The 17121-nt window shown below is 38.1% G+C and overlaps 2 protein-coding genes across 2 annotated transcripts; one reads left to right on the forward strand and one right to left on the reverse strand.

The window, feature by feature from the left end:
* The first annotated feature begins 875 nt into the window (after window positions 1–875).
* On the forward strand, window positions 876–9678 carry LOC112557152 (D-2-hydroxyglutarate dehydrogenase, mitochondrial-like). The gene is made up of 7 exons (XM_025226810.1): window positions 876–1242; window positions 1675–1872; window positions 3493–3686; window positions 5776–5944; window positions 6190–6476; window positions 8437–8608; window positions 8988–9678. Exons 1-7 carry the CDS (start codon window positions 954–956, stop codon window positions 9236–9238), a joined length of 1560 nt encoding a protein of 519 aa, XP_025082595.1. The 5' UTR covers window positions 876–953; the 3' UTR covers window positions 9239–9678.
* Window positions 9679–10228: 550 nt separating this feature from the next.
* Window positions 10229–15576, reverse strand: LOC112557154. The gene is made up of 9 exons (XM_025226811.1): window positions 15473–15576; window positions 15247–15339; window positions 14283–14457; window positions 13600–13685; window positions 12771–12868; window positions 12263–12339; window positions 11892–11978; window positions 11544–11618; window positions 10229–11323 (listed from the first exon to the last, which is right to left on the reverse strand). The coding sequence occupies exons 2-9, from the start codon at window positions 15321–15323 to the stop codon at window positions 11270–11272; spliced, it is 729 nt and encodes a 242-aa protein (XP_025082596.1). The 5' UTR covers window positions 15324–15339; window positions 15473–15576; the 3' UTR covers window positions 10229–11269.
* Between the last annotated feature and the right edge of the window lie 1545 nt (window positions 15577–17121).

Here is a 17121-nt window from a genome sequence, read left to right on the forward strand (position 1 = left end):
GCTCTGCACAAACTGTGCTGGGCGTAGATTGTGCCCACTGGGGTCAGGTCACAGCTAACACATCTGCTAGCTGCACGCACCATCCGGGAGAAAAGGACTTCAAAAATATTTAATTCAAACTTCGAAATATAGCTCTCAATAAAAGATCTCTGAATCCTTTACACGGTCGACTGCATTGATTGATGCGCCGTATTAGTTAATTCCTGGCTCGGCTTAAAACGACTTGATGTTTAGGAGTGACGTTTTTATTTACACTTATTTATCAGCCTATCATTAACTTCTGTCTTCTTAAAGTTACTTAAAGTGTACTCTGAATCGAATGCGACCATATATACATTGCGTCTTCTATTACAGCTGTACCTTACTGTACAAGCATGACAAGATCGAGTGATGATAATTTAGTGTGTGTGAGAGAGAGAAATGACAAATCTTTATCTACAAAAGTAACAGAATAAGCAACAGTTATGATTTTTATTTTTTACATCGAGTCCTCGATCTAAATAGAGGAAACATATATCATCCAGGCTTATATAATGTTATTCATGCATTATACCAAAGAAAAAGATTGTGAGAGAGAGAGCGGGGACCAGCAAAGACATGTTTATACTGTACACCTGCACTCAAATGCTCGCCAGATAATGTGAAATAGATAAATGGATATTGAGGAGGGATCGACCTTGTTATATTTCATACCTGACGCTGTCTATCGTTCCTCTTGTTCACCCCTTGCTCCTTTCTAGTATGAACAGATAATTTTATCTCAGTTTGTACTTTTATGAGCACAGTGTTAAATGGAAGTTATTATCGTATTACTGATTACCTTTTTTAAAAAAAAAACAAAACAACTAATGCCAGGGTTTTTATTTTTAAAATAACAAAAAAGTCAAGGGAGCGCACTCTTCTGACGACTGGCCCAAGAGGTCAAATTCTACTCGGCACCAACTTTCAACACCATGTTAACATACGTATTTCGAGACAGTGCGATGGAGCTGTCCAGATGTCTGCTGCGACGAACAAGTGTTATGGCTGGATTTGGGAGAACAGAGACTATTCGTACCGTTGGTTCTTCAGCAGCATTTGTAGAGTTGACTAGCAGGCGGTACCCTGGACTCCAGAGGGGCCACTTCGCATCTTTGACAGACGCAGATGCAGCAAACATCGAGCGATTGGTGTCTGGAAGAGTTCTTACCGATCTTTCAGAATTAGAGGGCTATAACATGGACTGGATGAAAACTCTTAGAGGTAAAACACACTTGCGCGAGCGTATACAAACGCTTAGGCACACAGCCAGAGTCAACCATTTGCACCTCCGTCAACTCGAGAGCTTGTGTCGTCTGCTTGAGCGTTACTTTTCGCGGTTTATGCTTTATGCCGTATGCTGTGATTCGCATCTTCTCGTGCGCAGTGACAGCATACAGCATCAAAACAATGTCTAAAAATGCAGCATTAAATTTTCCTCTTTTAAATAACTTCGAAATTTACAGCAATTATTTTTAGTGTCATTTTCATAACTCACGCTGTTCGACAGTATCTGTTATTTTGTTGTTTTTTTGTAAATCGATGGGGAGGACGCTCTCTTCTCTAGTCGTGCCTCAAGATATACCTTATGTCCTGCTTCATACTGAACTACTGAAGCAAAGTTTACTAGTATGTTTGCTGATGCTTCAATGACAGGGTCGAGCAAATTGGTTGTCCGACCAAAATCAACAGAGGAAGTTGCTGCGGTTTTGCGATACTGCAATGACAGACGTTTGGCAGTGGTTCCACAGGGAGGGAACACAGGCCTAGTTGGCGGCAGCATACCAGTCTTTGATGAAATCATTATCTCTACACAGCTTATGAATAATATCATCAACATGGATGATGTTTCTGGTGAGATTATGCTTTCCCTTTCTACTGCTGTTGATGCAGATGAATTTATTTCATCTCCTCGTTTTGACTATTTCTATCTATTAATATGCTTGGACTGTAAAAAAGAGCCAGAACGCTGTGTTGTTAAGTATATAAATATATTATTTATATAGATATATTATGGGAAAAAATATTACTTTCATCATTTATATGAAGAGATGACAAGAATAGCTGCATGAGACATGGTGCTCAATTATTTGACATTTATTTGAGAGAAAGCATGAAATAAAATAATATGTAAAACAATTTGTAGAAATTTATGGATGTCTATGATCTCTATAATGTCATAAGATAAATATATGAATATGCATGGAAGTGCATGTAACATAAGTATTCATTCACACTTTAGCAATTTTTTTTAATCAAAGATCACAACCTATTGGACATAGAGATATAGTGAACATTTCACCATGTCTAGGGCTGGGCATGCAAAAGCCAAGTCATGTGGAAGACAAAAATCTATAGCCTTTTCTTCCTGCCACTTTCTACTCTCCCGCATAAATGAGGTTTACTAAGTGAGCAGGGGCAATTTTTGAATCAGAAGCCCATGTGCACTTTGCATCTACCTTCTGCTCCAAAGCAAGGGGCACTAACAACCACGCTATCAAGTTTGCACACATTTCCAAGACTTCATGTATTCTTCTAGTACACAGCTAACATTTATAACATTTTACCACTCTTTTCTATACTTTTAATCAAGCAGTTCTTTCATTGTTTTATTCATAACATTTTGCTTTTTCATTCCAGATTATTTCATCATTCCTTCCCTTTCTTTTCCTTACTCTTTCTGTGTGTGTGGCTGCTTGCATGCATGTTTGCACATGTGTGCATGCCTGTGTGTGCTTATTGTTATTGGGAAACTGAAGGATAGTCAGGAAATAAGAATTAGGTGTTAGAATTAGAGTAATAAAGCGGTGGGGAGATAAGGATTTGGTGTTAGGGTTAAAGTGATATAGTGGTTAGGAAGTGGGGAGGGATGTTGAGTTAAAATCCTTTTTAATTGTGGTTTTATGGAGGGAGCTGGAAACTTGAATGTCTTCAGGGGAATTTTGGTTGGGCACCAAGGATTTCAGGTAAACCAGGGAGCTCTATTTGGCTGTCATGTGCGATTACCAATACACAGCTGTATAACATTTTTGGTTTTCAGTAATGACAGGACTTAAGATGCATGAACACAATGGTGAGCAGGATGTGTATGTCAATGTTCATCCACAAGTTTGTTTTCATGATCTTAGGTCACAATTTCCTTATTTTATTGTTAAAAAATTAACCTAGGTCAATCAGACTTATGTTGTATTATCTTCTTTACTGTAGTGTCTTTACTAATTATTTATATTCTTCCTAGTATTTTTACATATTTATTATAGTTTGTTGTTTATTGCAATTTTTATGTACATGTTTGCTGAAATATTTGTCTTTCTGCTTGTCGTTGGTAGGAAGACTGAGGAAATTGTTGTATGCTTGTTATAGATGCCTGACTTAAACATTTTGCTATTTCTTTATATTCAGACTACTCCTGTTCAGCAAATAAAAAATGGCTGTACAATGTCATGCCTGAAACATGTATTTACATTTTTCCAGGAATATTGGTATGTCAAGCTGGCTGTGTGCTTGGAAAACTTGATGACTATGTTAAAGAGTATGGGTTCACTATGCCGTTGGATCTTGGTGCTAAAGGTAGCTGTCACATCGGGGGCAATCTTGCAACCAATGCTGGGGGACTGCGGCTCCTTCGATATGGGTCATTGCATGGAAATGTGCTTGGCCTTGAAGTGGTGAGTTCTCACAAATCAACCAAATCTGAACTGCCGTTTTAAAATAAAACAAACATGCTTTTGATGGAAATTTTTTGTCTGTTTACTTTCTGTAGATTTCATCCTACACTTGCTCTTTTATAGCAATAATGGTAACTTTCTTTATTGTGATAAAATTGGTCAGAATGGAGAATTGGGAGAGAATTGTGGTCTCAGGAAAACTGACAAGATACCTAACTGTGGTTGTTTTCTTATTAAAGACCCCCTTTTAGTGGTCTGAGTTATAACAGATTCTGGTAGGTAAGAGACAGTATATTTTGTAAATTTGAGCACCTGAAACACAACTGATTATTTATTATCCAATTTTAAAGTAAGTTATTTGCACATGCAATCAGCAAGTCTTGCAAATTCTCACTCCTGTGTGTGAATAATGTGCTACATCATAGCTGTTTCTAATCCATGCTACACATGTAAAGGACGTCCAGTGGTTGAACCAGTGTATCAGATTCCTTAGAAGATCTTAATATATTTTGCTCCAGCAGGGAAGAATATTAAAGTTTGCTTGGTCTTGAAGTACTAATTACATGTTTGAGCCTGAGAGATGTAGGGTTCAGCTGCCCAAATACCAGATGTCGAGGTAGCTGACTAAGCAGATGATAAAGAACGACTTCACACTGTTATGGCAAGCACAAATCGATGTGCACCAAATTTTGCCAGCTGCAGCTGACTTAGCTGACTATTAAATGAAAACAAACATAACATCTGTTGAGCAACATCTTTAAAAAAAAGGTTGGCTGAGTTAGGGGCTAGAAAAGTACCCTGAACATACTTTGCTTCCTTCATATGCCATGGCTGGTGGGGATTCCCAACAGCAGCCTAAACAAAATAAGAAACAACAATGACCCTTGGAAGTTGAAATGTCCCAACCTTGTTTCACAACACCACAGCAAATAGGCCAGAAAGTAGGACAGCACTGTAATTACAGAGAGCTAGTACACAACAGCGTGAGTATCACTGCTCTGAGGGAAACACGGGGCAACTAACATGTTTGCAGTTAACTACATCTTTTGAAACAGCAGCAGCAAAGAATATTGGACTGACCACAGGAACAGAAGAATGCAAGGAGGTTCAATGTCTCCAGACTATAAATGCAGAAAAGTTCTGGAAGATAATAGAGAGGTTTTGATGCCCACACAAGTTCTCTGTCCATCTGGTAGTTGCATCACAGGATGATGGTCACAGTCCTCAACAATGGAGAAGAATCCAAGACCTTTCGATCACCACTGGTGTCAAGCAGGGTTGAATGCTTCTCTTAACACTTTTCTGTATGAACTTCCCAGCCATTTGATGATGGATGCTTTCCACGACTGCAGAGAAGGGGCTGGCAATTAGATATTGAATGGATGGCAAACTGTTCAATCTATGGCCATTGTTAAGTTCAGAATAGAAATCCCAGTACTGAAGTCTAGCGGTGTGTCTGAATTTGCAGCATCTACACCCTTTTTCTGAGATTGCACATTAGATGGACTGAACATATCATCCATATGCCTAAGGCAGCTGTTCTGTAGAGAGCTGTGTCAGGTCAAGTGCGCAGAGGGCAAAAAAAGCACTTAAAGACAACCTCAAAGCCACCTAAATATCTTGGCATCAATATGGCCAACTTAGAGGCCCTCACCATCAGCTGCCCATCCTGGCATAGTGCCTTTACCCAGGGACCCAATGTAGCTGAGGCCAGAAGCTTCATGGCAGCAAAACAGATACATGCAGCCGGCAAATCTAGAATGTCCACCCCATCATCTTCCTACTCCATTCTCTCAAGTATTCTTCATATGCTTTGTTCTGAGCCCAGTTGTCTTCACCAGACACCTCCAAACCACTGACACTAATCTCTTAATTTGTGTGCATGCATGTGAATGTCACAGTTATCATCAGCCTGTGATGTAATGAACAAATTTATACCATGTGGATACATGTATATTTGTGAGAAATAGTTACAAAGTTTCACTTGTTTCAAGTTTCTTGTGAGAGTTGGAGGTCACAAACTGCAAGAGGGCATGTGTCTATTTTTTGCTTGAAGACTTATAGAGTCATTTAACATTTATTTCTAAAGGTGCTTCCAAATGGGGAAATACTGGATTGTTTGTCAACTCTTCGCAAAGACAACACAGGATATGATCTAAAACAGCTTTTCGTAGGGTCAGAAGGTACCCTGGGAATCATCACTGCTGCCTCCATATTATGTCCTCAGCAGCCCAATGCTGTCAATGTTGCCTTGCTTGGTAGGCTGCTGCATCTAGGGTTGCTTTTTTTTTAATTTATATAATTGGTTACATTATGTTTGCAAAAGAATGGATTTTATTCTGTAGATCATAAGTTGTTCATGTCTTGGCACATGTGCATGACTCCTCTGTGTTACGCAGAAAAAATATAGATGTTGCATATATTTTACTATTTTTTATACTTTACACAAATACAAAGAGCATTTAGTTAGCTATTCATTATTTATGCTTTTAATTTTTCCCAGGTGTTCCAACTTTTAAAGGTGTGATGAATATATTCAAAAAAGCCAAAGTTCACCTTGGAGAAATTCTGTCAGCCTTTGAATTGATGGACAGGGAATCAATGGAAATGGTGACAGAAAACCTAAAGCTTTCAAATCCAATAACATCTAGTCGCTTCTATGCCCTTATTGAAACTTCAGGCTCCAACAAGGACCATGATGAAGAAAAGATATCATCTTTACTTGAAACCCTGCTGAATAGTGGGCAAATAACAGATGGGACACTGGCTACAGACGAATCCAAAATCCAGGTGAGTTGATTTAGTCCTCGTCCTACAGAAAAGATATATATTCCCTTTTCATGGTAATATGACCTTGGTGGCATCACAGAGGGGCTCGGTTATAACAATAATAATACACACAGATGTAAGATGAAAGAACCCAAAGAAATAAAGCCAGGCTTGCATTCCACACCCTGCGACCTATCTAGAACTCCAAGGCATTATCTCTACACACTAAGATTAAAGTCACTTCTTCTATATGGATCTGAGACATGGCGTGTGACTAACACCATCATCAACAAGATTCAGACATTCATCAACAGATGTCTGCGCCACATCCTCAACATCAGATGGCCCAAGAAGATCTCCAATACAGACTTGTGGGAGAGAACCAACCAAAAACCTGCCAGCCAAGACATCAAGAAGTGGGAGTGGGGCTGGATCAGACACCTTGCAGCTGGCATGACATGGTCCTAACTGGACAGGGACGCGAGAACCGGATCCGATGGCGTGGTGTAGTTGCAGCCCTATGCGCCACTAGGCGGGAATAGGAACAAGAAAAAGATAACACAGAGCATTACAACCAAGATATTGCACTCTCTGCGCAGATCAGTCATGATAAATGAAAGATAACAGACAGTGGATGGTGAGGTACGTATAGAGACACTGAACAACAAAGAGATGAAGTACAGGAGCAGAACGTAAAGCAGTGGATAAAGGTATGGATGGGATATAGATGCTATAAACAACATAACCGACATTATTGCAAGGGAGTTAAGAATAGTAATTTAGGGATAGTACTTTGTAAACAGATATGTTTTCATAGACCTTTTGAATTTAGCCTTGGAGTCTTGGCTAATGTGATGTGGAAGAGAGTTCCACTGGTTAACAGCACACAGGAAGAATGTCCGTTGTCCACATGTGACTGTCTTTGTGGGAGGGAGGGATAGAATGCAGGAGTCTGATGGGGAGCAAAGGTTTCAGACAGGAGTGTGAACAGACAAGATTTCAGTAAAGTAGAGGAGGAGGAGCCTTCAAAGAATTCATAGCATGGAGCTGAGAGCTTGTGGTCTATTCTCGCTTTAACTGGTAGCTAATGAAGAGAGTGAAGAAGTGGTGTGACATGTTCAGATTGTGAGTCTGGAAAACGAGACAAGCAGCTGTGTTCTGGACTTTCTGAAGCTTGTCAATGAGGTATTGGGGACAGCCAGCAAGAAGAGTTGCAGTAGTCAAACAAATGAGCAGGTGAGAATTTAGATGGTTGAGATGGACAGAATATGGTAAATGGAGCTGATCTTCCGGAGCTCATAGAATGCAGAATGACAGATGTAAGAAGCATGCTTAACAAGAGACATGTCAGCAAACATTATGTAACCTTAGTTACATGTAGAGTAACAAAAGGAACATTGGCATCGCCTACCTGAACAGACACAGGTAATAAAGGGTAAACTCTGGCTCTCCTCACTGAAAAAAAAATAAAAGCTGTTTTTTTCGTCATTTAGTTTTAACTTGTCATAGGTTATCTTGTCTATGGTAATATTTATGACATCATGCTAGGTGAGTCACCTGTATGGGAAGACAGATCACCTGTTCACCCCAGTTTAACATTCACCTGCAGCAGCAGTTATGAAATGAGGGTAAATCTTTGCCCTGGGGCAACATGTGCCACAAGCATCTTGTTTTCAAAATTGCTTTGTTTTATCCCTGGAGCTGTAGTTATAAAGCAGTAGCCAAGGTGCTCTGTGGTAAACATGGAGTAGTATCTACAGGGTCTAGATATCGCTTTATAACTTTAAAAACCAGATGCTTTTTTCATGAATTTCCCATTTTCCACTGGGGAAATATTTTACTCTTGCTTCATAACTACTCCACTGAAGAGAACACTAGTTTGTTTGGGCAAACAATTTTATCAATGAAGCAGTATTTTATTTAAATGTGAAGATCACTTTCAAAACCTTAGCCATTGGGGGTCTTTTCCATTTTGTTTTAGGCAGTATGGTCGCTACGAGAAAGACTAGCAGAAGGCTTGCTTTGTGATGGCTATTGCTATAAATATGATGTGTCACTTCCGCTGTCAGTTTGGTATGACGTTGTAGAGGAGATGAGAAAACGTTTGGAGGGGGCTGCAACACATGTAGTTGCATATGGCCATGTTGGTGATGGTAAGAACCATGATTCTTTGTTTGAAAATATTATTAATCCACTCTTTTGTATCTCTGCTTTTGCATACATCTACATGCTGTTAAAGTGGTTTCATGTAAAAGAAAGAGTATGTTTCAAGCATGAGAAAAACTTATCATTAAATATTAAAAAAGAGAAAACGTGTGATTTTATATAAAGAAAGATTAAAGAAACAAAGTCATTTCAGCTCAGCACTTTTATAATATTGATGGATCTTGTTTAAACTATTGAAGATTTCACTATGGGCAGTATGTTTTTCTTGAGTAATTTTCCCCTAACACTGTTTTGACTAATGCCCTTATAATTTTTAAATGAAGTGTGTTTATGATGCATTTTTAGCATCACTTGTGGCTTTTACAGGAAACCTTCATTTCAATGTCACATCCCCTGTATACAGCCAGGAAACGATGGATCTTATTGAACCATACTTTTATGACTTGGTGGCCAAGTACAAAGGTTGTGTCAGTGCAGAACACGGTTTGGGCTTTAGAAAAAAGGATTTCATATACCACAGCAAATCTACATCTGCTGTTTCCCTGATGAAGATGGTCAAAAACCTAATAGATCCCAAGGGAATCATGAACCCTTACAAACTATTGCCAACAAAATAACTAGGGTCTTCCATCATTAGTATATTAAAATTAATGTACTGCCCTAGGAAGATAACAATAAGAAATAAAAATTAAAAAATAATAGAATCAAATCTATATAGAATGACCCAAAGTTTATTCTGCTTCTGTACCCTAGTGGTTAGTGTGCTCAGTTTTAGAGCAGGTTGCTACCTGGAAAACTCTCTCTACCCATCCAGCAGCAGTGGGTACAAGATTCATCAGGGAAGGTAAATAATGACAAAAGAGGGGTGTGTTTCCCCTTTCAGTGCTTTGTGCTAGACACAGCCAATAACATTTCAAACATCCACCCTTGACATCTATTAGGTTCTAGGACTTGTATCATTTTGTGGTGGGTAGAGAGATCCAGGGATTGCCAGGGGTGTCACTGGCATCATCTAGCATGAGAAAGACCTTGTCAAAGTGAAGATTAGGACAGACAAGTTATTTTGAGATCAACCAGTTAGGTTTAGATTTTGATAAGGACAACACCCTGCTGCTGGCAGAAGCAGGCTTAGTTTATTGTTGTCAGTCTTGATTCTAATATGCTGGCAGTGGTATGACAGTCACCAGGATACCATTTGGATGGCTGCCAGGTTACAGTTCTGAGTGGAGGGGAGAGGGGAAATTGGTGTTTTATGCCAAGCCAGCAACTAAAGCTATATCGTGGCAAGGCAGCCAGTACTGTAAACAGATGCCACAAGCAGAAAAAGAACAGCCTGGCCAAGTCAAATGCTGAACCCAGGACAACCCTCACTGTATTGGTGACAGGCACCAAGCGTTGTGCCACCGGACCGCCCTGCGTTTCTGAGATCCACCATACAACGTTGTTAATTTGATACAGTGGAGGAGTGTTCTACATATGTATATTGTGATTAGGAAGAATGAAGTGGTTTACTGTCACTTCCACAATGCTGCCATGTACTGTGATATTCACAAAACAATACTTTAATTCCCTTTCATATACAAACGCAAGAGCACATATAGACAATATTTTGTGAGTTAAAATGTGTTTATTTTTGTAATCTGGAGATGTTTACATTACAGCTAAAAATACTTTGCTGAGGTGAAAATGCAAGACAGAGAATATTTATACATGTGTATAATAATTTTTCCCCTTTTCTAAAACTTATTTAAACATAATTTTAGTTTCATAGAGCACCAGATTATTACAAGTTTTCAGTCATATTTGTCACAGAATTGACATAGAAATAATTTATACATTAAAAAAGATGCTTGTGTAAAACTTTTGGTGAGCATAAATGCAATTGTATCTGTATTGTGTGCAAAATGTATTTACGCTTTTGATACTTCTAAAATGTCTAGTTTACATGTTAGTATTTCAAGAATATGTATCATCAGTAAGCTCTTGTACTTGGCGTAAGAAATAAAAACCAGCAAAGCACTCAAACAATGTTTAGATTTAGGTACACAATGTTTCCAAAAGTAAAACAAGCAAACTCCACTCTGCTCCCTACTCCACTTAAGTCATGCAGCTTCAAATAATATTTGTATGTAAATCAATATTTATTTCATTGTTTTCATCACTTGATACTGCTCCTGTATCAAGACAAAATGCATCTTATACAGCACTAAATAATTCATCCTTCCTGTCAACAAAGCTGAAGGCTTTGTTCCAAGACAGTGATTGCTTTGCAAAAGTCTGATTCACCATAAACCAGGTTGTTTTGAATCTCAAACCTTCGTAAACAACAATGCAAAAAAAAAAATAAATAAATAAAAAAAAATGATAAAGTAATATATCTTCAACAAAAACTGGGATTAAGCTGCTGTGTTCCACACACTACAGGACAGCCAGTACAAGTCTATATGGTGCAGAAAGGCAACCATCAATAACAGTATATACAAGGAGATTAAGACAAAACAGCTGAAGGCCACTCCTAAACGTTTTGGACAGGTAAATGTCAATACTAGTGAGTTACCTGCCAAACAAGACGTTGGATTGCTTTGTCTTATTACTGGCTACATGTTACTGCACTTATCTGAGAAACCTCATTATAGTGCAATTCAGATTTAGGCATACATCAATGATGCTGGAACGACATCCTCAAGAGGACCTTTGTACATCTGCAAGCAGAAAGACAAACATGCACACGAGCACAAACAAACGGTGGAGAGAAGCACTTAAGTGTTCAAAACTCTATAACTACATGGCATAATCCTATCCTAGTCCAGAATACTAAAACAACGACAAAAAAATGTGTTGCAATAATCCATGAAGAAAATATTTGAAATGTAAATCCAGTCACAATTCTGTATAGCTTTCAAAAAATCTGCTGAAACATACCAAAGAACTGCTCAGTTTGTCAGAAAATTGCAGGCCACTGAAGTCTGCAATGGTGCTCTGAAAGAGCTGTACCAGCTGAAAACACGAAAAGTCCCATTTGACACAAATAAGGACCAGTTATCAAACCTAAATAAGTACAAATCTTAATCCGTTGTGCTTGGCAATGATGATGTCAAAAAATACATTTGCTTCAAGTGCATGCTGTGTGTGACAGACTAATGCAGGTGAAGAGCACCAGAAGGGAAAAATCAGTTCAAACTTAAGTTGTATCTAAGTTAATCATAGCCTGATGCTGAATCTCAAGAATGAAAAATTGTCAGACACAGTATTTCATGAGTAATGCCATACCTGAAGAGATCCATCTTCATTGTTGGCTTGTCCAGGACCTATTCTGTGAGCTGGTGCTGTCAGACAGGTAAATGGCTGCCATTCCACCTTCATTCATGAAAGATGTTGTTTTCACCACAAAAACATAAAGGAGGAAATGTCAATTTGTCTACTCATCAGATATGCAGACATTCTTGTCGTACAGTTTTCAGAATTATGACAGTTATATCCATTGTGGTTTCAAAAAATGATGTACTTAATAAGTAATCCTGAAATGGCATACTTAAAGAATAATATTTGGAAGTATAAATCTGAATGAAGAGATGTCATCAAAACTGTGCCAGCACACACACACACAAAAAAACCCTGCAAAAATGGGAATGTTTACTTACGCTGCAAATTTGAATAAGATTGTTGAGAAAAGCATCTGAGATCAAGATGTCACCTGGTAAAGCAGGTCTCTGTGTTACTGAAACAAGAATTATGGCCAGTCTAATGTTTTTTTTTAACACTATGAGAAACAAAATGAAACAACTATAGCAAGTTATTTCTAAAGGCAACACCAATAACACCATTTTTAAATTTAGTTTTTAAACAAGACTATGTCAAAGATAACTGAACATATGGTAAGATGTAAAAGTTATCAGAAGCAATTACATTTATTATCTTGCAATTACAGTAAAAGCAGAATGCAAAAAGGTAAAAGATCCAAGACAGGAAGGATCTTACCTGTTATGGAACAGGCAATTTGCTGCCTTTTAACATTGTAATCATCACTTGATCTCTATAGTTCCCACTTTTCTGTTAAAAACACACACTCACATGCAAACACGTACTTCAAATACACAAAATCTTTTACATTTAACAATTTAATGTGGCCCAGCTAATGATGCTACTGACCTGGGGTCATTCCACAGAAGACATTTTCATACAACCTGTGAACTGGCCCTTTGATGTCAAGTCTCTGACTGCTCAGCACCACGAGGTTAAGCACACCACTGAAAATAAACACTTTAATTAACATGTCTAGTGAAAGTTTTCTTCCTTGCCAGCTTATCGACTTATATATCCTATAATTTGAAAAGACAACAGTCTTTAATTCAATACGCAGCTTTATTGACGTTTTCACTTACATGCTTCAAAACTAAGGATTTAACACTGTTCCACAAACCAAATAATTTTTTTTTTAATCCATAATGTTCTCCTCTACAACATTCATATGGCAGCCCCTAACATTTAGAAAAATGTTGTGGAGTAGGATGCAGTTGAGTAATATTAACCATCATATTAAAAACCTTGTGGAGTAATAATTTTAAATGTACTATAACACGCATTGTAACAAGGCAAGCTTATTACAGTTGGAACTCTAGCCTTTCTATTCTTCAAATTTTATGTTTATTAATTTACCTATGTTATGCTTTTTCTCCCCCCATTTCTAACAAATTGCAAGTTCATCAGTAAACTCTACTCTATTCATTGGCATCGGCAATTCATTCGTGGGTAAAACTGTCTTAATTTGGTTAACAATTGCAACATTTGTTTGTCTTAATCGAAAATAATATATTCTTCAAACTAAAAACAAAAGAACACAATGAGCAAATGCTAAGAAGTTTTAAAAATCCGAAATCTTAAACCCCTCATGCCAGAGATCAAGAATTTTTGGCCCAGCAGCCAAGCACTGGTCACATGCTGAGTGTTAACTGCATTGAAAAATGGAATTATGCAGTACCTGTCTGCACACAGCTCCACAATCCGTCTGGCAACAAAATGGCTCTTCTCATCAACCATGTAGGTGTTGATGATGATAAAGGTGAACTAGTGATACAAAAGAATTGATATCAATCAAATGGGGCTTTGATACATTTTGATAACACAACAGGACTTTGCAAACAGAAAAAAATTTATAAATTAATATTGTTAAGCATGTGAATTTGAAGATGAACTGCCCTCAGATCATAGCATTATCTCATGTCTGACAAAACATCATCTAGATAAATTGGGTCAATGTGTATTTTTTCAGTCTGGTGACTAATCATACAGCAGATGAACAAACTGGGGAAAAAGTTTTAATTTCTCTAAATAACCTAAATCAACGTCTTCATCTCTGTTCTTGTAAAGTCCTGTTGGGCTTCTGACCATTACTTTCCATTCCTATGTGCCCTTTCTTTTCCTTGTTATATCCAACCTACTACACTACCAACCTTTCTCCAAAATAAAAAGCAGCACCTCTTCCAAGTTCCCAAGGAAATTTGAAGATGTTTATCCATTATGGGGACTTAATGTTTTGCTACTTCAACCCACTTTTCAGCATATCACTATAAATATTTTTTTATGCTTCTTAGCAGCCAAGTGATATAATTTGACAAAAATATTTTAATAGGTTATTAAATAACAATGTGCAAGCATCCTCACCTTTGGCATTTTGCTCTGATCAAATTTGCAGTTGATGATTTGTATGGGATCCATTGGAGCATTTTCAGGTTTGGCCTCTGCCCCATGAATGCAAGCTGGTGGTGCACCTTCTAGTGTAGGCAGATCAATTGTTTCATAAACAACATCTTTTTCTTCCAAACCAAAGACAGCTCTACTGCAAATAAGAAAGTGCATGCAAACACAGGGGATGAAAAGACTGATTCATAAATGTCTGCAGATATGCCTAAATAAAAAGATAATTATAAAACTGCACGCAAACATGTGGCTATATAGATGTAATTATCTGCTCAAATACATAATTATTGGTGTATGTGTACATGAAATTCACTAAATGACTCTGTAATATTGTTTACTATAAGCATGTATGGATATGTGTATTCTTCTCATAAACGTTCTTTGCTTTTGAATGTCCAGAAAAACGTTTTGAGACAGAAATGCCCAAATCAGAGACTTTTATATCTTTTGTATAGGTCCCTCTAATGAACATGACACATCAGAAGTAAACACTATTCATTGATTATACTTTTGTCACAACCATCTATATTTTCCCAATATTGTGTGATTATCAATTTATCTCTTCCATCTGCGTGCTCGCTCTTTGTGTGTGTGGTGAAGGGGGGGGGGATGCACCGGAGAAAGTGCATGCATGTGGAAGATAGTGGAGTCGGGTGGGGGTGAGGTAGCAACAGCTAAGTGATAAATCTATTCTCACATACACACATAAGCGCGCGCATGCACATGCAAAACACACAATCCGTGGAAACATGAAAAGTATGTGCATGCACAAGCTTTTGTCATATATGTGCACCATGCTATGCACGCTCACCTCTGCTCCCTTTTTTTTTTCCATCGCTATTCATTCTTAGTAGATAATATGTGAATTTGTTTTCAAGGACAGCATGCTATACCTAAACAAGCGTTTAAAAAATAAAGGGTGAAAGACCTTGCTGCTGCAGTGATGTCTGTGTAGGCCAAAATAACTGTAGGCGCAAACGTCACCCGTTTGTTGTTCCCCGACATCTTGTCTGGTATCTTACTAGCGAAAGACAAGGGGAAAAAACGTATTCTAGAAACATTTCCTGATCACTGGTACAACATAAAGTTTTGAATTAATTTCTTCAAAGGTTTTAATGAATTTTAAGTGCATTAACATTTGAGATGATTTATACCATAAGATCTCTTCGAAAAAGCAGATACGAAGTTTTACATCGTTGATACATATGCGTACATAAGGGAAGCTACTTTTAATTCTTTTGCGGGAGTACCGACTGCCTTCCCTTTATTCTTTTCTGTTAATGGATATTCACGCTGCATCTTCTAGATCTAGAGTCCCATTTTTAAAAAAAAATTATTAACTTCCTGCTCAAGAAGTTTTGGGGTTTTTTTTTGTCTACTGCTATAAATTACTAACGAAAATTTACGTATCTTCAATAACTGACCTTCTTTAGTCTACAATTGAAAAGTTAATTTTGGTAAAAACGGGGAGAAGTGACCGAATTCCAAACATTTAATTTTTATTATTATTTTCTTTGTTTTTTTGCGTTCTTTTCCTTAAGATAGGAGTTTATCTCAGATGACAATTTAATAATAGAGCTCTAACTGCACAGCACAACAGCAACAATACCATAACACATTCATACCCATTAAGCCACCAAACACTTACCATATATAATTTATAATTCGGACTCTGTGATGTACATGCACTATCACACATTTGCGTTCATAAGTCGCATGGCGTAAACAAGTAAGGACAGCCTCTATCCACATATCGACTTCTATCAAATCCATCCTCAATCTGTTGATCACAGGAAGACTTCTATGATCTCTGCTGTTAATCTTGCCCTATGGAAGTTAATATAGGATCTACATGCCTTAATTATACCTTAAATTATCTGTACTCTCCCTTCTTTCAATTTATAGTTTAAGAGAGAGAAAGAAAAAAGCCAAACATGCAATTACCATACAGAGAAGAATTAACAGCGGCGTAAATCTTGCTTGAATGTATCCTTGTTTTATGTGTATGCGCATAATACTTTTCTACAAAACAGTGTGAGATCACGAACCTCGTATATACACGTCCGTGGTGTGATTCACTATAGTGACATATCCTTTAGTAATGATATGTGGTAATGAATGTGCCGTCTTCTTCTCAGTGTTCACATCGAAAGATCGCGAATATCTCTTTATACGTCCGTGTAAAGATCGAGATTTAAGCGACAGGCGTCTGGTTTAGCGTTTGCAACTATACTTTCCCCCTCCCCCAGAACAACTATTGCCCGGACCAAGGCCAGTCAGCCTAAACTTAACTGTAACCAGACCCAACGACCTAGCAAGAATCGACGACTCCTCGAGGTCTGAGCATAAATGCAAAATAAAATAAAACTTTGTCTGTCTGAGGAAGTTCCAGACAGAAATTTTTCTTTTCACAACACAATGACAGACATGCATACCAAGACATTCATCACACACCCATACCTACACCTTCTCACACATGCATGGGAATCTCCAACGGAGGATGCGCCAGGCAGTATGGCAGACCTATACGACTCTTTGTGTTTTTTATTTAGGATGGTGATGGCTACTGGCACGAAGGACCTCTGGTAGGCAGTTTCTCGCGCATGTGGCACTATGTAGCGCCCGGTTGCGAGCAACAGCTGAAAGTTGGGATGGAGAGGGTGTGTTTGGTCTCAGGTGTTGTATGCCATCCTTCTGACAGCATGGAGATACAGGTCAGAAAGTGACAGCAATGGTGTACCAGTAATTTTATTTGCCTGGTGGATGGCTCTGGTCAGCCTTGCCTTGTCTTTGACGAGGAGGT

The sequence above is a fragment of the Pomacea canaliculata genome, linkage group LG2, assembly GCF_003073045.1.
Source record: "Pomacea canaliculata isolate SZHN2017 linkage group LG2, ASM307304v1, whole genome shotgun sequence".
In the NCBI taxonomy this organism is placed as follows: domain Eukaryota; kingdom Metazoa; phylum Mollusca; class Gastropoda; order Architaenioglossa; family Ampullariidae; genus Pomacea; species Pomacea canaliculata.